At 31.0% G+C, this 22331-nt stretch overlaps 1 protein-coding gene and 2 long non-coding RNA genes across 13 annotated transcripts; 1 reads left to right on the forward strand and 2 right to left on the reverse strand.

Moving 5' to 3' along the window:
• Positions 1-901: 901 nt before the first annotated feature.
• On the reverse strand, positions 902-6044 carry LOC106661750. The gene is made up of 2 exons (XR_001339775.2): positions 1132-6044; positions 902-1058 (listed from the first exon to the last, which is right to left on the reverse strand). It is a non-coding gene; the product is annotated as an uncharacterized LOC106661750 (long non-coding RNA).
• LOC106661747 (RING finger protein 44) lies at positions 6044-21570 on the forward strand. Of its 11 annotated transcripts, none has more exons than XM_024225870.1 (12): positions 6044-6191; positions 9654-9812; positions 10933-11053; positions 13919-14048; positions 14433-14506; positions 14961-15124; positions 15186-15336; positions 16157-16270; positions 16346-16788; positions 16936-17103; positions 17600-17735; positions 17825-21570. In XM_024225870.1, the coding sequence occupies exons 2-12, from the start codon at positions 9661-9663 to the stop codon at positions 17888-17890; spliced, it is 1719 nt and encodes a 572-aa protein (XP_024081638.1). In that variant the 5' UTR covers positions 6044-6191; positions 9654-9660; the 3' UTR covers positions 17891-21570. The 11 variants fall into 11 exon arrangements, with proteins under 11 accessions (XP_024081638.1, XP_014240826.1, XP_014240828.1 ...); XM_014385340.2 differs by lacking the exon at positions 6044-6191 and adding an exon at positions 6275-7109; XM_014385342.2 differs by lacking the exon at positions 6044-6191 and adding an exon at positions 6275-6719.
• LOC106661749 lies at positions 10274-14923 on the reverse strand. Its single transcript, XR_001339774.2, has 2 exons — positions 14693-14923; positions 10274-11066 (listed from the first exon to the last, which is right to left on the reverse strand). It is a non-coding gene; the product is annotated as an uncharacterized LOC106661749 (long non-coding RNA).
• Positions 21571-22331: the final 761 nt, after the last annotated feature.

Below are 22331 nucleotides of genomic sequence, written 5' to 3' on the forward strand. Positions count from 1 at the left end.
GTAATAGGTAAAATGAAAACCAATAAGTCCCTTGGGTTCATGGCCTGCTGGCAGAGGGGAATTCTATAAAATACTCCAAACCAATTATATCCACATGGGTGAATGAATCTTATCTAACAAAAACAAAAAAATTAACCAGCTCCTCCTTGGTCAATTGGAAAATATAAGGTAGGCTTTGAGAAAAAAATGTCCACAGTAGACCAGTATTCTGCCTTAAATGAGATATTAAATTCAAGCTATCCACGCATTACCTCTATAGATTTTTAAAGTGCTTATGATAGCATGTGTGGTCTGGATCCAGGCCGATGTATCTGAAGATGGCACAATGCTGAAACGCTTTTTAGTAATTAAATTAACCCAAGAGAGTGAATAGACCCAATAAGCAACACCAGGTACCAGTTTAACTCCCATCATCTTTAAATATTTGGACATAATGCTGACATTTTAAATTAAAAAGAAAAAAAAGGAAAAAGTTATTACAGAATTATCCTTCGATTTTATAAGAATGATTTTTAAAGTGAAAGATAACATGCATAGGATGGAAGTATCTTATATGCAGGATAGGATATAATTATGTTTAGTGTGTACTAGCAGAAATCACTACGTACACGCTGTGGCAATATGCCCAATATTTAGATATTCAAGGAAAATCTCATGCAAGTCTTAGTAAATTTGGATAAATTGTTTATAAATTAAATAAATATTTGTTGTCAATGTTTTAATTTTAGCAAAACTTGGTGAATTATATTTTTATTACAAAAATCCATTCTTAAGCTTTTATTAAAAATTCCATTTTATTTTTATAACCTTTCTAATTTTTAAAAATTATTCTTTAAAAAAAACAATTTAAAAAAAAATCTATCATATATTATCTTTGTGAAACAAAGGAAAAATGAACAGATTGCAAACATTACTGATTCTTATTCTATTCACCAATTTAATACTTCAGTTTTTAAAAACATTCATGAATTTTTAAATTTTGTGACTAGAATGTTTCTTCTTTATGATAGTAGGACACCAGAGAACTCCCTAGAATGTTCAGTGGTAAAGACCGGGTGCTGGGAAAAAATAAAATAAATAAATAAAAAGAACATTGTTGCTCTACACTGCTTCTTATATACATATACATACCATTTTAGTTATTTTTTCATTAATATTTTATATTAATATTTAGACCAATAAATATTTGGAAAGAAAAATAGTTGAACTGCCTAGGACATCTATGTTGGAAGAGTTTTTGATATTTTTGAAAACCCAGTCCAATGTCAGGGCTCTAAATTTTTATTTTTCAGTTAAAATTAATTTTCAAAACAATCCTAGCACAAAGAATTGAAAGCTATAAGGCAGCAGTTTGTACACCTGAAAAACACATGGTAGAATCTTTTAGACAGTATTGTTTTATACTATATTAATTACATATAATAAAACTTTGAAGAATAAGTTAATAATAGAGCTTTAAATAAATCCAAGAATTTAACTTCAAATGTTAAACTGCTGCTTTCTAATTTAAATAAGAACAGAAATTCCTTCAATATTCATGTTCTTTAAAATCAGATCATCCTTTTTGCTAATTACATTGGTAAAACTGTTGGCAAGGAAAAAACCTAAAATTTGAAGTGTATTGTTTAAAAAATGGGACAGAATATGAATATCTGGTAATAGAGAGTTAGAGACAGGACATGGTTTTTTGTTGGAGAAATCGAGGTCAACCAGAAGTCGAGTTCAGTAATGGCCAATCTTTCGAAAAGAGGGGGATGTGTTGTGTAATGCTCCAAGGTTTGCAGCTTTCACCCCATCCTTCCTGCAAGACTGCCTTTCATCCTTCTCTAAAAATTAAAAGAAAAAAACCCACACACGCATACACACTTTCTTTGAAGTACACATTCTGTATGCTTTTAAATTGTATACAACTGAAAACAATGATGTGTGAAAAGTGTATAAAATCTAAAATTTAATTATGCTGGGTAATCGAGTGAATAAATTACTGGCTGCATTTTTGTCAATGGTGATTATCTGCGCTGTGTTTATTTACTGAATGCTATCTGAAACAATTGTATTATCGACAGATTTACTATACCATATGGTAAAAATTCAGCCAGTTTTCCAACAAATTCTTTACAATTTGACAAAGAGTATAATACAAATTTGTGTAACAAGAATGGATCAAATGCTGCAGATATTTTCATCCAAGCCATGAACTTTTCTCTGTAAAACAAATAAAATAATTAAAACTTTCATTGATATAATGTTGAACCTGAAAATATAAAAAGGCTCAAGGAGCAACCTTGCTTGCTAAATGCAATCATTTTGGGGGGGGGATTGTGTAGGTAGGATTAGGATTAAGGAGTATTTTATTAATTATATCACATAGTTAATACCCTTGCTCAAGTATAAACTGAAGATAATTAATAAAAAAATTAAGGTGTTTTATCAGGAAAAGGGGAGGGGAATGAAGTTCAACCTGAAAATTAAAATGCTCCCAATGGAGCAAACCTTGCTTGCTAAATGCGATCATTTGGTGGGAGAGGAAAGGGAAAAAGGAAAAGGATCAAAGGAATGGGGATAATAATATGCAGAATGAATGAATTTCAAGGAAGGGGAAGGAGATTTTTTTTTTACTTTTTTAACTTTTTTTCTTTAAAACAGAATGTTTTGGTTTTTCCTTAATAAAATCTGTAGACTAGACTAATGTATACCATCTTTTTAACAAAATAAAAATTTAACAGTCAAAATACTGAATACAGAGAATGAATTAAAACATTTGCAAATAACAACAGAAAGAAATTCAATTTGTTAGGGAGTTTTGTTATTGTGAGATCAATGAATATTATATATGGACTCAATTTTTCACATATACTTATTAAGGTACAATTGGAACATTCAATAGAAATTTTCTCAAGATATTGCACTTATACAATACCATTAAAAAAATAAATGGAAGACTTTTGAGTCTTTTAAAAGTCTTTTTTTTTCTTTTAACTTTGTTGCGTTGATAAAGATGCCGAGTAACACTTTCGGCAAAAACCCTTTTCAAAATGTATTTTTTAATGTTCATTATAAAGGGTAGAGGCCAATCTCAACTTTTTTCCTCCTTTGTACAAAAAGAAACGATAACACAATTTGGTTCATTTAAGTCATCGTGTTCTTCCTTTTCAATGTTTGGCATTTCGCGGCACTGAATTTAAAACTGGAATGATATTTTTATAATCAGTCTTATATGCACTCCTTGGTATTATTAAAAAATTGGCCTTTGAAAACTCACAATATCGTCCCGTTATGAGATTTTTTTTTTCAAGACAAAAAAGATCAATGCTTGCTAAAAAAACAAAACAATATTTTTACAAATTGTACACAACAATCAAGTCTTTCCTGAACGGATAAATTTTGATGAGAAGAATTTTTGTAAACTACCATCTAACAACTAATCTAATTGTACACTAATAAGAAAAAATAAAACTAAACAAACCTTGGTTTTAATAAGTAGTTAATTTTTGATGTAATAACAGAAAGACTTGAAACATTCTCATATATATATCCTAAACTGTCACATCACATTTATAGCAATACATTTTTTTCTTATTATTTCTCTTAAATAATCACAGGTATTAAAAATAACTCTATTCAGAATATTTTTACTTATTATCTATTACATAATGTATACTTTATATTAAACCTTCGGTAATGACGTTTTTTCATGACTAGATACCTTAAAACTTCATTTCCTTTTTTTAACTGTGTATGCTTCATCTTAAGATAACGTCATTAATCTTGGCAAAACACAAAGAGTATCTGTGATTATTCTCTGTGAGTACAAAGAAAAAAACATTCAAACAAAAAAAAACTTTTTCCCAAATAAGAACAATTGGGAACAACTTACAAACTAAATTGTACAGGAATTGATTCATTACAGCAAGACATATTATTGGTGTGTAAATTTTTTGAAGTACATTTCAGAATATTGAATCCATAGCCAAATTTTAATCAAAATAAATTTTAATTTTGAATCGATTCCTTTACTTTACTATTATCCCAATGCCATTTTGTTTTTTCATTATAAACTGATTTTTAAAAAAATATGTTTGTCAATATGAAATAGTGGTTGTGTTTTGGTGACATGTTATAGCACTTCAAATTTTGTAAGCGATTTGTCAGCAAATTAAAACTAATATAAAGGGGGAGGGGGGATTTGTACGGTGAAAAAAGGAGGTAAAATACTAAAGCCTATTAGTTTTAAAAGTTAAACATAGAAAGAAAGAAAAAAAATGGTGAAAACGGAGAGAAATTTCCTTTTCGAAATTGGTAACTTCTTTATAACTTTGAAAACAAACAGAAATGAAAGACTTGTTTTGTTGAGTTTGTAAATTATGCTGGCAACTTTTAAAATCCAAAAGGCTTCATTACCATATTTTTTTCCATTTTCATATCAGAAATTAAAAAGAAAAAACAAATTGCACTTTGTAAACAGTACAAAGAATTGTAAAACAATGAGAAAAACAATGTAACAAATTTAACTTTTTCTAATTAAAATTTGTAAATTTTATAATCACAATTTATGATCACAAAAGACTTAATCCTAAGTTGAGATTGTGATTATACGTCAACATTCGGAATAGGCCGAAATTGTAAAAGGAAAACCGTTACATTGCTTTACTCTTTTCAAAAATTTCTTCTTATTTTCAACTCTTCTCTTATATAAATATACTCTAAAATTTCTATTTATAAAAAATTAAAAATCTTAAACCTTATAATTAGGTACATCTCACCCTTTTCTTATGTTTATTAATTTGTAATTTGTATACGGATACAAGTGAAATGACTTATACTACGAATGGTGGTTGTTGTGTTTCGACGGCAGACGCGTCAAGCTTGAGCTTCAACGAGGATAGGAAAGATCCAATGCGACGGAGGCTGTGGGAGTGCAGTCGGCTCTGGAGAATCACTAAAACCCGCATAAAGCTCTCCGTGGTTCGGGGAGAGGCGGGGACTCCTCACGTTGCGCTGGCCACTGCCCCCTTTGGACGGAGAACATTTGCTCGCTTTCTGCTGCGGTGACCTGTTGCCGAACTCGGAGAAAACGTCGTGCTGCGGAGACGACCTCGGGCTCTTGCAGTAGGCCGCCTTTTGGTGCTTCTGGAACGGAAAATCCTTCTTGCCGGCGGTGTTGGTGTTGCTGTTATTGGGGTAGAACTGTTTTCCTTTGCCCCTCGTTGGGGAATGCAAAACCTGTTTGACTCCTTTCTCGTGCCCGTCCACCATTTTCGAAATCACAGAGTTCGTCATTGTCCATCAGTCAACTTCTGGTCGGGAAGAGAACATACAACCAAATTCGTAAAGCTATCGTCTTAGGAAAAAGATTAAAGAAAAGAAGGTAAAAATCAAAATGCGGCTCCGATCTCACAAGGATGATAATGTCCGATACGGAAAAGGCCTCCGGCTAACATTCAGTCTTAAGGCCCCGAATCGATAAATCACGAGACTTTAACACTCCGTCTGACAGGTTTGCATCCTCTGCAAGCGCCATAAGTCCAAAGTCCTTTCTTCCAGTCACAACAGAGCTGCAGCTGTCGCATCGGAGTGGAAAAAGAAAAACGAAAGAAAAAAAAGCACCCCAACAAAAGTGGGGCAAAACAAACAAGATGGCCGCCTTGTGAAACGCAGTTTCCACAAAACCCAATCGGTCCGTTACTTACCGCGTTTTAGTCCTTCTTTCAAGGAAAATCCAGGCGCCCTCCACAAAACAAAACGCACGTCGATACGCAAAAATGGTTAGATTGCTTATCAGATCGTCCAAGGATGAGTCGAGACTTCCACTTTCCTTATTCTTGGCAAGCCAGGAGGACGTCGACGGTCCGTCTCAGAATGACAACTGGTCCGGGCGAGGACGAGGAGGCAGGGGACCCGTTCTCCCCACCACGGCTGAAAGAGAGCCGATCCAAGCCGAACTCGCCGGATCGACACGAACCTCTCCGCCTCGACGAATCAGAAGACGAAGAGGCGGTCACGTGACCCAGGCGAACGACGCGTCACGCATCCGCCTAACGGGAAAAATTCCATTTTCCAAAGTTTTCCGCCGAATCCGGCACAGAAAAACGTGTTGTCCAATTTTCAACCGCTCTACAGTCCAACACGGCTAGAAAGGAAATTTCGAAATCGGCCGGAAAAAGGCTACGAGACTCTTTTCCGTTTGAGAAGTACGTCGACAGGATCGAACCCTTTCTCCCTTCCCATTGGCTCACCGTCTTGGTAGGCGTGGCTTCCTCTCGTAATTCCATGAGAGTTGTTTCAGTTTACAGCTGTCTGTGTATGTGTGTGTGTGTATGTGGGCTGTTTTTTTTGTGTATTTACCATTTTTTCCCATTCGATTCTTCAGGACGATCCTCGGGAAATTAAACGAGAAAGGGATTCCGTTCCGTTCCGACCGCCTCCCGTTGTAGAACCGAGAGGATTATAAATGTGAGCTTAGTTAGCTGTTAGAAAACCTATTAGGAAAACCGACGGAATAGGTAAATCCATTCACAAATCTCCTTTTTATATATTCGAAAAAGGCAACCGGGCTGTCGCAAGCGTTACGTTAGTTTTTCTTTCTCTGGCCCTCTGCTTTTTTTTCGTTCCTTTCTCGAAAATTATTAATAGGGTTTTATTTATAAAAGAAGTGAAAGAATAAGGCATAGCCCTCCTCTTTTCTCACAAAACCTGCTCAGCCTTGAGAACGAGCTAGCGTAAGAAAGATCATTCTCATATTCTCAGTAACACCAACAAGCATATTTCATTACAAATACATGCTAAATTGTATAAATAGAACACAGAGAACCCGTAGCCCTCCTTTTTTGATTGTTTGCCTACTACGCTGGAGAATATTCATGCATGAAAGACCCAAAATCTTCAACCGCCCGTTATTTTATCCATGTTCCGAATTGATTTGGACTTCGATTACCCTCGCTATCTTCAGACCTAATCGTTTCTTATGTAGTCTGACTCATACGACAAGAATCCACGACGGGAAGTAATTCATTTGATTGCGACTCTTATTAGTATCTGTCCAGCTTTTCTTTCCGATCGTTTGTGTTCTCATCCAGCTCTTCTTTCGCTCACGCTTGTCTGCTGTAAGTGTAAGTATTTTAATACTTATTATTACAGTTTTTATTAGTGTTGGGGAGGGGGCAACGCCCCTCGCTCTCCCTCACCTTCGATATAACCTCTAATTTTGCTCTCCGTTCCGTCCGACCCTGGAACGCTTTCAATTACGGGAAAACAATCGTGCAAGATTCATTTCAGCTGGTTTAACACAATTAAAACTCGAACTTTTATATTCAGAGATAAAGCATTTATTTAAAATACTTTAAAAGTTAGTAAAACCATTTGAGAACACAGGTGGTTCTCTGTATCAAGAGTATTTAAAAAAAACAAAGAAGTTACTGTCAAAAAACGTGTCTTTTTTATAATTCGTCAGGCATCCTTGTAAAACATTCGAATGGACCATTTCCGAGGGTAATTACCAATTAATTTTTTTTGTGTAAATTTATATAATTGGTCCAGTTAGTGTTTGATTTCTAGATGGTGAAACAGATTCAACTTTCAATGCCTACACAAAAGAAAAGCTAAAAAGCCTACTGAATATTTTGTCTGATTTTGAGCTAACTTTTTAACTTTATTACAATTTTTATTGGGCTTATGTTGAATTGTAGTTGTTAAAGAACTTCATCACTTTTTGGTTGATTTTGGGAGGGGGCAAAGATAAAAAAAGACCAAGTTGGGAATTTGATTATTTTTTAGTTGTTTGTTCAGAACTGTACACGTCTGAAAAATTTACTCTCACTTAAATGCAGGTGGTTTGATCAGAGCATTTACAAGAAAAAGTTACAAGAAATTACCAAAAAATGGAATATTTGATCAAGATTAAAACTTGGACTTAAGCATTTTTTTTAAAACCAGAATTGTGGTACTGAATTATAATTTACAATTTTTTGAAGTTGTAAAGAGCGGTCAGGAATGAAGTATTTTAGAAAACCACCTTTTTCATTTTTTAGCCAACGTTTCAATCTTTATTCATGTCTTCAGGACCTGGCTAAATTACAACACATACGTTGCTTGGAAAAAATACAATACAAATGTAAATAATATAAATTTTGAACCACGTATTTCATATTCAGATAAAGTGTAGTGCTATTCTCGTGATATAACAAGAATAACTCCACACTTTATGTGAGTATGAAATTCTTGGTTCAAAATTTATATTATTTATATCTGTATTATTTTTTTTCCAAGAAACATTTTTGTAATTCACTATGGGCCTGAAAATGACACGAATAAAAGTTGAAACGTTGGCTAAAAAATGAAAAAGGTGGTTTTCTAAAATATTTCATTCCTGACCGCTCCTCATGACTTAAAAAAAAATAATTCACATATTTGTCTAGGTACAACAAATTTTCTGTAGGTTTACCAATAAAAAATATATGTGCTCATTTTCAACTTATTTATTTTTAATGTAATAACTCATAATTTAGGTGAAAAATGATGAGGCCTTTAAACAAGTGATGGATATTATTCAAGAGGACAAATAAACTGATTTGTGACAAATTGTTGTTTCATGTTGCTATTGCAACTAATTTATAAATAATTGTAATTTACTGGAGTTATCTATAAATCTTAGTGTTCGTTGTATACAGGTAATTTAAATTCTCAAGTTGACAAAACCATTAATTGATTAATTGATCAGTTATGGATTCTGAAGTATGAGCGAGCAAGTTAGGAAACCAAACATTAAGTAATTACATTAAAGTCATTGTAGAAAAAGAGAGTCCCCCATAATATAGTTGAAGTGACTAGGTGTCCTCCGTATCAGTGGTGCTGGCCACTGTCTGATCCCTCTATGGCTAAATGGCTAATGTGTTAAGAAAAACAAGAAAAATATCAATGTATTTTAAATCCAATAACAATTAAAAATAAATAAATTGAGTATTGAATTTACTAAGACAGCACAGTAAAAAAGTTTTCCATGTCCTCAATCAAAACTGGTTAACAATTTTGAATATAATTCGTTATTTTTTATTAATATTAAAAAATTTCAATAATCATCAGGATGGTATTATCTTGAAAAAATTTCTGGTTGAAGATTTTGGGTCCTTATGTACAATATTAGAATGTTTCAGTTAATTTTTTAATTAGCTACTTATTAAAATTGATTTTTATTACATCTGGTTCATATATATATATTGATTTTCTATAATGCTGTACCCATTTTTTATATTCATTTTAAAGCTCTCATAATCTCAACATTACTACTGATTTGTACATGTCATACACTTTTACACAAGTATGCCTTAATTTGCAGAGATTTTGGTGAATGGTGTTTTGGTATTTTGCTAATTAATCTTTTAGAAAGTGTTTTTGTTTTTTAATAAAAATATTTTAAAAATCTGCAAAGCTGGTTCGTTTTTCTAAACAGATGTGCTAGTTGGTTGATTATTTATATTTTGTCAAACAGAAAATTAACAACTATTTTTTTCCTTGTTTACTTCTTGGTGCATGCTTTTTCTATCAATTGTCTTACTTGTTTACAGTTTAGCATGCAAATTCTTGTTTATTTTGTTTCTTGTTGTACTAAACAAACAATTAGTCTTAATTATAATTTATTTTGTTACCCTCACTTTTAGGGTAACAATGAATCCAAATCGCGTTAGTACTTTACGTAACCCTCAGAACTTTGCACGGCATGTTGGGAGTAGCCACAGCGGAAGGCAGGTGCACAATTCCCACTGGCAAAGTAACCATGTCCCATTCGGCAAAGATTTCCAACAAGGATATGGCCAAGGGTAAGTTTCAAGTCCTATAATCAAGGAAAAAACCGGGCTCTTATGTTCATAAAACTTGTTTTGGCTTTGATTTTTCCTTTGTTATTGATAAATTAAAATTTAAAAATTACTCTGTCCATTGTAAACTTACTGTATAAATTGGTATTATTAAAATAATATATTTTTTATGGACAAACTTTTTTTCTGGATAAGTGGTCGGTTTTAAAAACATTCATTTTTATAAACAAATACAAAGAAAACTGAATAAAATGTTATTTTTAAAAACTGTTGGAATGTGATATGCATTTTTGGGTGATATGTTAAAATCCATTTTATAGATCACACTTATTGCAATTTAAAATATTAAGCTAATTTTAGTTAGAGTGCCGTAATTCCATTAAAATAAAAATAAATAAATGAAAATCTGGATTTTGTATTTATAATATCATTACTTGCTCTTGGTTATAACAAAAACAAATATATATTTTTTATGATTGCTTTTTTATTTTATTATTCTCAATTAGGAATGTGGTAAAGTCATTTAGTTGAAACTGACACCTTTTGTATATTTAATTCAATTTTCCCCAACTCTTTCCCCATTCACTTAGTATTTCATTTTTGAATTAATCGATCCTTGTTCAAATAAATAGCTGATTTAAAAAATGCTTGATTTTAACCAGGAAATAAAGTCCTGCTTATATTATTCTTATATTATTATATATTCCTTGCTTTTTATACCAGCATGTAAGGTTTGTGCCCTGTGGTTTTTAGTAACCAATTCCTCTTTTATTAGCTAAAAATAAGTCAGAGCCAAAGCAATTATTATTGGTTTTATGTATTAGTCTTGGATTTTGAGCAATTCAGATGTAATTTACGTATATTGCTTAGTTTGTATTGCTCTTTATATCTTTTTAAAATGGAAAAAATGGAGTAGTTATCATGAGGAGTACTATTAGCTTGCATAATAAAAAAAAAAGTTCATAAGTGCCATTGATGTCTATTCATGTAAGAGTACTACTCATTTTTTCCTTGGTTTTAAGAAGGGACAGAAGAATCAAGGAGGTATTTTTTTCTTTTCCCATTCTTCTTGTTCTTTCTTCTTTTTCAACTCGACGATATCCGGAAAGTTGAATTTTTCCAGCGGAATCAGCAACTTGAGAGAGAAGGCTGGTTACCCAAAGACAAACCTCCCTTCCACACACTTCCAGACTGAGTCTAGTGTCGACATGCGCCATCAGATACTTCTCCCTCATAGACCCCAGGTAAAATACCTGACTGGAAAAAAAATCAACAAATGATTAGGACATTTACTTTGTTTATAAGTTTCTTCAAATCTCTTGGAGTCATACACAGAGCGATTTTCCCAGTTCAAATTAATATTACAAGTTAGCAGAAAGTAATATTGCAAAATGAGGTTTATCAAACAATATTGCTATATTATTGTTATGTTTGTTATTTATTTCTGTTTGTAAACAATACTTTTTCAGGGGAAATTTTCAACATCTCAGAAACAATCTAAAATATAATTAAATGCTACAATTTGATTGCAAAAGATAAACCTCAATTATTTCTTAATCTTAGCATTAACACAATTTATTGATTGTTTTGCCAACGAGTTAATATATATGATACCATTTCTTAATAAATTAAATATAATAAATTCGATAACATTAAATGATTGAAATTGAGTTTTGCAAATTTTGACTTAATATGAGTAATTGTAGACAATTATTTTTACAATGTTCAAATTCTAAGTTTATTGATTTTTTCTGAGAAGTAGTTTTATCATTACCAGTAAATTTGTGGGGAATGTAACTGAATAAAAATAACATTGAATTAAAATTAATATATAATAAAATAAAAAAATATAAAAAAACCTCAGTGAGAATAGGAAATTCATCACCAAAAAAATGAAAATAATTAATTTCCTTATATAGATGGGTATGAACAATTATGAAAGTACTTTGAATTTTTTCCTCCTACAATTGTTTTATAGTTGAATTATTTGAATTGTTAGCATTCTCATTAGTTTGTTACAAGTCAACACATTTTGAACTAGTTTTGAGATACAATTGGTTGTAAAATAAATAAAAAATAAACACAATAGAAAGCTCTGGAAAAGAAGACCATATATTTTTGTACTACGTTTAAAGTGTGAGTACTGATTGTGTGCTTTTGATTAGGTGGCAGTTTATTTGCTGTATGATCTTATTAAAATCAAATTCAAAATTAGGCTTTATCCTTTTATGTCTTTCTTTACTCTTGAGGGAGAATAATCTTGTGCAGAAATTGATTAACCTTGCACCGGAGTAAAGTAAAGCATGTGTGCCATTCTAGCTTTTGTTACTTACTCCTAGCATGTTAATAGTTTGAAGAATTTTGCTGGGGTTTAGAAATTAAATTTCATACATTTTGTATTTTTTGCTATATTTTACATTTAGCTGTTTTTTTGTTTTGTGTTTCAATGTAATTTTTATTATCTTAGTGTAATAATGATTCACATATATACATAATTTAACTAGAAATTTGTGCATATGTTTAATGAATTTATACCCAAAATAGGAATGGGTGTCATTTTTCAAATTTAATTTATAAAACAATACAATATAGTAACAGTACCATTTATGGAAACATTTGGCCTGATTTCCTTTTATTGGTTTGATATTTGTATTTATGTTTATTGAAAAAGAACTTAGGCTGTATAAAATTTTGATTCTGATGTCTAGGAATTTGAAATTCCTAGTAAGATTTAATTTGCAGTTTATCTGTTTAAACAAAATGGATATGTTTATATAATCATATACAAACATTTCTTAAAGTTATCAGTACTCACACTTTGAAAGCTAAATATAAACAAACAGCAAATGTTTATAGATGAAGAGATATTCAAAATGAATTTTCGTTCCTTTGTGTTATTATTTACTATTTTTGTACTTTAAGTGTTAAAAAGTCTATTGTGTTTGTCAATTCATGGACATTTTTTGTTAATTTTTTTCTTTTCTAAGTAAGAAAAGTTGGGATTAATGTTCAAGGTCTTCCCATCTTGTGTGTAGTTACTTTCTATTAATCTATTTAGATATATATATCTTGTCTTGAGTGGTCTGGAAAATTTTGACATTAAGCCCAAACTCTTACTTTAAAAAAAGTGATATAATTTTAATCAATTTCTTATGTCCAATTCAATTATCGTCTTATATAAATTTTAAACACAATTGGAAAAATATAGAAAAGAAAATTTTTTTTGTGATTGTCAACAGCGTCATAAAACTGGCATATAAAATTACATTCCGACCCCTGCCCCCTAGTTAAATAAACATCAAGTTTAAAAGTTTTTACACTTACAACTTTCCCTTTCATCCATTTTTCAATATTGTACAAAACTCATTTATCACAATGCATGTTGCAGTTGTATTTTTCAATTGCATTATGCTGGGTTTCAATAAATTAGCAACCAAAGTAACTCATTTTATTTGTATTAATACGTGGTGGCAGTTATGTAATGTATTGCAAAAATAAATCATTTGTATTTATTGTTTCCTGTTGTGTGATTGAAGTAGTTAATTTGTAATTTTTAAGGTCTGGTAATCTGCATGTCTACCGAATGCCATCTTTCTTGACTTCTGACTGTTTACTACTTTTTACACTATTCTTAGTTTTAAAAAATAAATCTCTCGGTTCTAGCCTTCTTTAGAAAAAGCTGTTGGCATGTGCTAATGCACAACTGACACATTTTATAAATCCAATGCTTAACGCTTAAACACAAATACACCGTTGAGTATGACAAGGAAGAAAATGTGCTTGCGTGCGTGTTGTGTGTATGTGCGTGTGTGTGTTTTTGTGAGTTAGTGTAGTGTGTGAGAGATAACCTGTTTATTTCTGACTTTTATATCTTAATTTATTTTTTCAACAGCTTATTTTAACGAAGTAATGAACCCAATATTGCTTTTTTTCTAAAACAAAAGCAAATTACACCAAATATTTGAATTATCAAATTTAAGAACTACATGAATTGGCTTCTGTCGGCAGGGCAGATATTAATAATTAGGTTTTTCTTTTTTCATTTATTTAATTAATTATTATTTTTTTTATTCTTTGTAATTTGCTATTATATAAATACGATGGTGCAGGTAGGAGAAACTGCAGTACAAATAATTGGCACTCCTATGATAACTCTTAACACTGGATTGTTGGGCAATTCTCAGATGGAAAACCAAGTGCCTGTCGAGTATGGGCAAAGGCATGGAGCTGTTCAGCCAGGTCATAATTATTTTAATATTCTTACTTTCACAACCTTAAAAATTATTTAAATCCTCAAACTATTTGTTTTTTATTGTTTATTCCAATTACAAATACCTTCGATAGTTCACATTTACTAGGTTTTGTGAAAAGTGTACATAGCAAGGGAATAAGAAAAATTAATCAGTTTAAAAAAAAATTTTCGTGTATGCAGACATAATATTGCTGTAGGTAGATCAACTCTGATCATCCTATGCATTCATATTAATATGATACAAGGTTCTAATAATGCACAGATATCATTTGCCAACAATTGCTACTGTTATCTGTTAAAATGATTTTGTTAATAAACTAAAAAGTCCATTTTTTATGATATTTTAATTTTAATAATAATTCCAATTTTAGATATGAGGCATAACGCAGTGCAACATACTCAGCCTAATTACTTCAGAAATAACAGCCAGGAAGACGGAAGAAAGGTAAATTTCATAAATAAAATATATGTAATTTAAGAAAACATATTTTACCTTATTACTATTTGTATGATAAAAATACCTGTATAGATAAAATACACATATAAAACCTTGAAAGAGCAAAGAATTACATAAATTAAATTTTCAAATTTCATAAGTAAAGTATATATAATTTAAGAAAACATATTTTACCTTATTACTATTTGTAAGATAAAAATACTTGCATAGATAAAATACACATATAAAACCTTAAAAGAGCAAAGAAAATTTGATAAATAAAAATAAAGGTTTGTGTCTTAAAATGTCTTTATCTCTAATAATAGCATAACGTCGGAATATGTGTGTTGTTGGTTCTAAAGAATAAGATTAGGGTTGAAAGTTCACAAATGTTGATCCTCACAATCATGAGCCATCAGTAATTTTGTATTTGTTTTCATTCTCTGACTGTTATTACTTTCAGAGTGAGAGTCCCAGCAGAAAACGACGCAGACTTGTGCAGAATTCACAACCACAGAATGGTATGGGTGCTCCTGGAAATGGGTTAGGAAATGAATGGCCGATACCAGCACACCATCAAAGTCCTTGGGAACCAAGACGGAACCAAAGACAGTCAGTTAGAAATAAGTAGGATTAATATAAGTTTATTTATTTTAGAAAATATGTTAATTTTTATTGCAATTATCAGTGTACCAATAAGGAGACCTAGATACAGGGAATGGGTGCCGGAGCCGTTGCCCCCGCCACCACAGCCTCCTCGTATTCAGCATCCTCCTCCTGGTCCATTTGGCCATCCTAGTACGTCCCACCCACCACCTATTATGATGGATTTTACACAGGTGAGAATTTTATTGTTTATTAACAAAAAGACTGAATTGTACGTTCACGTTAGCTTCTTAAAGGACGAAATTTGATTTTAACTTAGAACCCACAATATTTTGTAAATAAATTGTTTAGTCAATTAGTTATATTACTAATATAGTTATTATTATTAATAATATTATTGAAAAGAATCCAAACTTGATCCATCCTATACTTATATAGCAAAGGCAATCAATTATAACTTGTCCCTTTCTTCCTTGCACTTGTTGCAAATGTATATAACACATGACTCACAAAGAACAAATACCAACTACTGAAGATTATAAAACGCTTAAACACCCTTACTGACAAAACTAGTAAGAATGGAAAGATCAAGGTACAGGACCTCTTCAAAACAAAAAGTGAATGTATTTTTAAATGATTATTTGGAGATCATGTGATGCAGTCTAGTGTGACATAAGTTTAGAAAAACATTTCCTTATCGGGCCAACATTTCGATCTTTAATGAGATCACCTTTAGGGCTCAAAGTGTTTGTTTTCTGTATTACACAGGACGAAAGAGAAAATGTTTTTCTTACACCAAATAATCATAGACTAACGGTCACTAATCACCACACGTTTTTCTAAACCTACATCACACCAGACCGCATCTCACGATCTCCAAATAATCATTAACTAACAGTCACTAAACACCACATATTTTTCAATTATAAGACATTAGATTTATATACATTATATTTAAGTAGTGTATTTACTTCTTTATTTAGTGGGAAAATAAAGGTTTAATTATTGGTATTGTGGAATTATTTTTAGAATGGTACTAATGTTTTATTTTAGGTTCCAGTATCTCTACCTCTTCCTATATACTCAAGCGGCCCGACACCACCCACCCATCTTCAACCTTGTCAGGTACATAGCATTTACTGCACAACACCAACTCATACCTGCCAGGTAAATCAAAATTGGTTGGTGTTTATGTAAACAATTTTTTATAAATATTAATTTTTTTTTTAAATCATGATCAAGGTCAATTCATTTGGAACGTGCATTACTCATCATCCCCATTCTCAGCATCACCATCCACACCATCACCTCCACAACAGTACAAGTATTATGGCCAGTTTGTTGGGTGCTGGCCCAGCAGCTGCAGCACAACCTCAGCCTGCAGCTGCAACTGTCCCTCAGGTAGCTCCAAGTGCCCCTTTGCCACCGCTAGCTCATGTACATTATCAACCTCCGCCCCCTGCGTCTGCACCACCAAACTTCCAGGATCACCATCACCATCATCATCACCACCATCATCACCACCATAGAGGGCCAGCGACTGCATCTGCAGCAACACTCGTTCCTCCACCTGTACATATGCCTAGTTTCTTCATGCCAGAGGTACCTAGAAGAACTAACCCTAGGAGGTTGAGAAATACTCCTCAGCCCTCACCAAGGACCATTCCAGGCTGGCTTTATGTTTTGTAAGTTTTTTTAATACTATTTTTATATTTTCATTTGTGACAATATAAATATTTGTTTTTATGTCCTTTTGCTCTGAACAATTAATGTACTGTTTTCAACCTTTTTTTTAGGACTTAAATTTATTTTTTCTTTTCTGCAAATTTCAGTGCTCTCTTTGGAAATCGACATTTGTCGACACTTACTCAGGAATTTGATAGGGCAGACAGCCTTCTCCCAGAAAATTATGAAGAGCTTTTGAGTTTGGCAGAAAGAATTGGAGAAGCAAAGCCTAGAGGTCTGAACAAAATGGAAATTGATCAGCTTCCTTCTTTTAAGTAAGTAGGACGCATATATGATTTCCTTTAATCCTTTCAGGATGGTCAGGATCGTCCCCCAAGAGAGGTACTGGGAGTATGATATTGCACTCTACTCTTTTTACCTTTAGTTTTAAGTTCATAGAAGCAGTGTACTATTCAAGTTATTTTTAGTGCTAGTGAGAGTGGGAAATTGAGAAGATAAAGCACGTTGTTACCGTTTTAAGTGTCACACTGCTTCTTTGAATTAAAGTTTAAAAGTTAAAAGACAAGAGTGCGATATCACTCTTACTGTCCTTGATTGGGTTAACCACTTGACTGTGGTTGGGAACTATGTTTCAACATCCCCTCCTTGTGTGGTGACAACTATCGTTATTTTAAACCATTAACTCAATTAAGCATGGGGTATCGAGGCCAGACATGCCTTCAGTCTATGGATTAACAATCATAAATTGTATATGTTAAATTTAATGTTGGTTTGTTGAATTAACAGTAATAATATGTTATTATTTTTTAGATTCAATACAGAAAACCACGAAGGAGATCAGACATCATGTGTTGTTTGTATGTGTGATTTTGAATCAAAGCAGATACTGCGAGGCCTCCCTTGTTCACACCAGTTTCATGCAAAATGTGTTGACAAGTGGCTAAAGGTACTAATATTTTTGTGACCTATTTAGCTTCTTCTGAAATCATATAATATTTGATTGAACTAATTTTAACATTAATCTTATTTCCCCAGACGAATCGCACATGTCCTATATGTAGAGGAGATGCGTCACCGACTTACATTAATTCAAATGAGTAACACATCTCTTTAAACCTTTCCTTAGCTCCAACTGTGCTGTTTGCTGGATTTTTAACACAATTGTTCTGGGATTTGTTATCAGGGGATTCTATTTTATGTCACATTGTATTACTTAATACTATTGTTGTATTTCATAGATTTTAATGTGCTTTAATATTTTTAGAGAGGTCGAGTTACACATTTAATACAATTGAAAACTCTTAAACAATTTTTATATTGTAATTTTAAAGAAGACAATTTTTATTTGTTAATTTTAAGACGTTCAAGCTTTTTGAAAATCTTACTAAAATTGTTGATCTGATGCTTAAAAAAAAGTCCTTGATGGTAGCCACTTGGTAATTGGTATAAAAATAATCTCAGTTTGTTATTTTCATTCAACATTTATGTTTAATGTCTTTTAATATGGATACCACCAAATGCTTATTGTTTATAGTGATAAAACTTAGATTTAGACTTGAGATAACACGATTTGGCTAAGATAGATCTACAAAATAGTGCTTTCTTCCACCTGGATTCCGTTACACTCTTGTTTAATCTGTTTCTTTTCACTCTTTGTTTTTACTTTGAATTGGGAACCTAACATTTGTTAATGATCTCCAAATTTAATTAGACTTTTAATCTTATATATAGTTACCAATGAATGGTCCAGAGTGCCTAATTGAGAATAAAGTTTTGTTGGCATTTTTCATTTTCAGTTTCTTTTCAGCATTTGAATGCACATCATGATTTACATTAGTTTCATTAAGCCAAGAGAGAAATTAGTTATTTTAGTGATATTTGTTGTTAGTAGTTCTGATTTTGACAATAGTGGACTTACACTAGAAAAGATTTTTTTAATTTTGTTTAGGGATAGTGATTTTTTTTGTTAGATTTTATTTGTAGGCTAGTTAAAATAAGGTGGTTTTTAATATTGGAAAGTGTTAAAATTTAAGAAATATTTTAAACACAAATTGATTATAATTGTTAAATGATGTAATTGTTTTGGAAAAAAAAAAAAAAGAAATGGCTTCATAAACTGTTTTCTTGTGTATTAACAACTTTTCAGTTATTAAAAAAGTGTTATCAAAATGCTCATGGATTGGGTGTGACATTTTCCATTTATAATTATATAATTTTTCTTTTGTGTATAGGAAAGGAAAGACAAATGTTTTAGTAGTGGCAAATGCATACATGACATAGACTGATTTTCATTTATTTAGAATTTAGGTTTAGTTAATATTTATTTTGAGATTTGTTCGTGAAGAGTTCGTTTGACTTCCAAAATTTTCTAAAAGCAGTACTTATATTTTTTATTTGAAGCAAACAAATGCAAAAGAAATTTATATTATATTATTACCAGGTAATAGGGACAGAATTAAAGAGCAGAATATTTAACTGTTAGTGCTGTGTAATCCAATATCTGCCACATAATATATAATAATTAAATAAAAAGAAGTAATAATAATTAAGTAAATGCTTTTGAGTGTCTTGTGCTCTTCGGTGTCACCTGTAGATTTGTTGCATTTCATAAGAGAACAAGCTGTGGCACTCCCCCTCCAAAAAATAAAAGAAGAAAAGTATCCAATATAGAAATTAGAACACTTGCCACATATAAAGAGATAAATCAAATTTTATTGTAGATTGTAAATGAAAATATATTTTAAATACGTGGATACCTTCGTAATCCTTATGCGTTTTTTGGCATGTTGCCACATGTCTTGTGTGTTGATGGCAATGTTTGTAGAAAAGTGTTGCTTTAGGAATGAATTATAAATAAATATTAAAACATTTATCATTTTTACAACAAAGGTTTATATTAATATTGTATATTGGTAATTTTTAATTAGCAAGCTTTAATAATAATAATAAATACTTTTCTAATTGCCTTATTGATTCATCAGATGGGAGGGGAACACTTCCTCTAATATACACCAATATGAATGTTCTTGTTTTTGTGGAAATATTTGTCATTTCTGACTTAATTCAGTTATTAAAGAGAGGCACTAGTTTTGTGTATTTGCATTGATGGAAAATCCGGTATGCCTTTTTGGCAATAAGGTACGTAATTTGGGATTGTTGTCATGTGTTAGCCTAATAAAATAAACAAACAAAAACAGCAGTGCTGTGTTTTAAACCTCGTATTTCCGATGTGTTTTTTTGTTGTTGTTATGTTATAAGGAGAAATAATTGTTTGTTTTGATAATCAATTTAAAAGTTACCATTCTAAGTGTAGCTACTGTTGTTACCACCACTTATGCTTCAGCACCATATATCATACTAAATTTAAATACGAGGTTTAACTTGATTCAAAGTTCTGTGCCAATATGAAATTTCATTCATTTCTTAACACTGATCTGGCCATGGTTTATGTAACAAAAAATAAATTTAATTTTTAAGACAAACAGAAAAATCTGTTTAGAACTGAAAAAAAAAAAAAACTATAGTTTGTAATGTTAGTGTTTAGGGATTTTCATTTTCTCTACCAAAAGACAACAGGGTGTTGCTTCATCTGCTATAAAATGCTCAATTATTGAAAAAAAAGAAAAAAAATTGTAAGTGAAAATTATATGTTAGTTTAACTTTTAAGCATTGAATTTTTGTAGGTGCACTATTTGAATCAATATAGTTTTAATAAACCACTAATGAATATAGGATAATTAAGTTTTTTCTTCTACCTTTTTTAAAAACAAATTTTGATTTTAGGAACTCAATACAAAAAGTTGATATATATTCTTTTAAACATCTCATGATTTTTCATGTTGGCTAATTTTAATGTTCTATGTTAATCTGGCTGATAATGTTCTGTCTTATTTAATCAATATAATCTTATGCACACTGAAATTTTTTTTAAGGGAATGTTTAGAATGTTACCGTTTATGAGGAATGTACTTCTATAAACAAAAAATCAAATTAATAGAATGTAATAAATATTTGTCTCGTCCAAAGCAATAAATATAGGCTCAAATCTTGTTGAAAAATTAATAGTTATTGAATTGTATTCACATGTTCTTGATTAAATTTACAGTCTGAATCTGTTTTGAATTGTCTCTCAATACTTAAAAAAAAACGTTAATCACATAAATGACAATCACATGGTTGAATAATTCTTAGTGCCACTCTGCTTGGAATTATTATTTCACACTAGTCTCATAAACTATATATATTTAAAAAAACCTTATAAAAAAAAGCACTTAATATGTGAATTAACTCAGCCGATTTAAAAGAAACAATATTGTTGGTTAAAGAAATTAAAATGTAAATTGGGGGCTTTTTGTTTTTATTTTATTATTATTTAAAAAGAATATAAACATAAGAATTTAATATAAAATAAAAATATCAAGCTATAGTACAAATGTAAATGCCTTTATGAATACTGTAATAGTATTAGTTGCTTGTGAAACCATTTATTTGCTTTTAAAGTCAGATTTAGACTTCATTTATTAGAACCGATTTTTTTTCTCACAATTTTTGTGTATCAATTGTTTTAACTGTATCTGTAAGTGTGGTCTCTTGTATTCTCGATTGTGAAATAAAAATTCATTGAATGTTTGGTAAACACAGCATTGTGAGGTGGGCCTGTACGAGCTCTACAATAGCAATATATATATTCACCGTTAGATCTTTAATAGCTAATAGGTGTTAGAATGCTTATATTTATGAAAGAAATTAACAAATAAATCCTTAAAAGTGGCTTGTTTTAATTTGACCTTTTTTTAAATATCCTTAATCTTTATTTTTATTCTGATGAAAATTAAAGTTAAACAATGATATGATTGCCTAGTGGGCAATTGTTACTCATCATCCTATCAGTCAAGTTTATAGGACTTGTGAGTTTAAAAAATAAGTGTACTTATGTTGTTCTTTTAAATTAACCAAACTTATTAATTAAACTTAATTTTAATACAATTTATTCTGCACTGTTTTTTAAATTGATTTACTAGAAGTAAGAAAATTCACTTGTTTTGTTTTAAATTTTTCAGTAATTAATGCATTTATTCTTTAATTGTATAATCTACTATTTCACACCTTGATGAACCAAAAAAATTATGAACACATTTTATTTAGTGACTATATTGGCCAATGTATTTACCATTACCATAAACAAAAAATTTATGCAGTTTTTTTGTTTATTACTGTTTTAATACCATTAGTCAATATTTCTATTTACACAGGAGAATAAGGGTGTTTACATTACGTAAGAAAAAGTATCTTGAACTGTGTGTTTTTTCTTACGGCTTCAATACCCAAATGTGTGCTTATTGTATGAATTTATGCTAGGTACTGTGCGGCCTAGACATATCACAAAGTTTGCACTACGTTAAGCGATAAAACAATAAGTGAGCACATTGGTTTAAAATAATTCGACAAGTTTAAAAAAATACTCCAAAAATAAAGCATCACTTTTTGTTAATGAATATTCAATTTTTGCGTCAATGAGACAGGATCATTTTGTAAAAGTCAA

This window comes from Cimex lectularius, unplaced genomic scaffold, assembly GCF_000648675.2.
Source record: "Cimex lectularius strain Harlan isolate CLEC.00 unplaced genomic scaffold, Clec_2.1 scaffold34, whole genome shotgun sequence".
Classification (NCBI taxonomy): Eukaryota; Metazoa; Arthropoda; class Insecta; order Hemiptera; family Cimicidae; genus Cimex; species Cimex lectularius.

Excerpts from the sequence above, each read along its gene's own strand:
- LOC106661747 (XM_014385338.2), top strand. Across the intron at positions 15,337-16,156 it reads TTATGATGGATTTTACACAG|GTTCCAGTATCTCTACCTCT; the intron begins GTGAGAATTTTA and ends GTTTTATTTTAG. Across the intron at positions 16,271-16,345 it reads CACCAACTCATACCTGCCAG|GTCAATTCATTTGGAACGTG; the intron begins GTAAATCAAAAT and ends ATCATGATCAAG.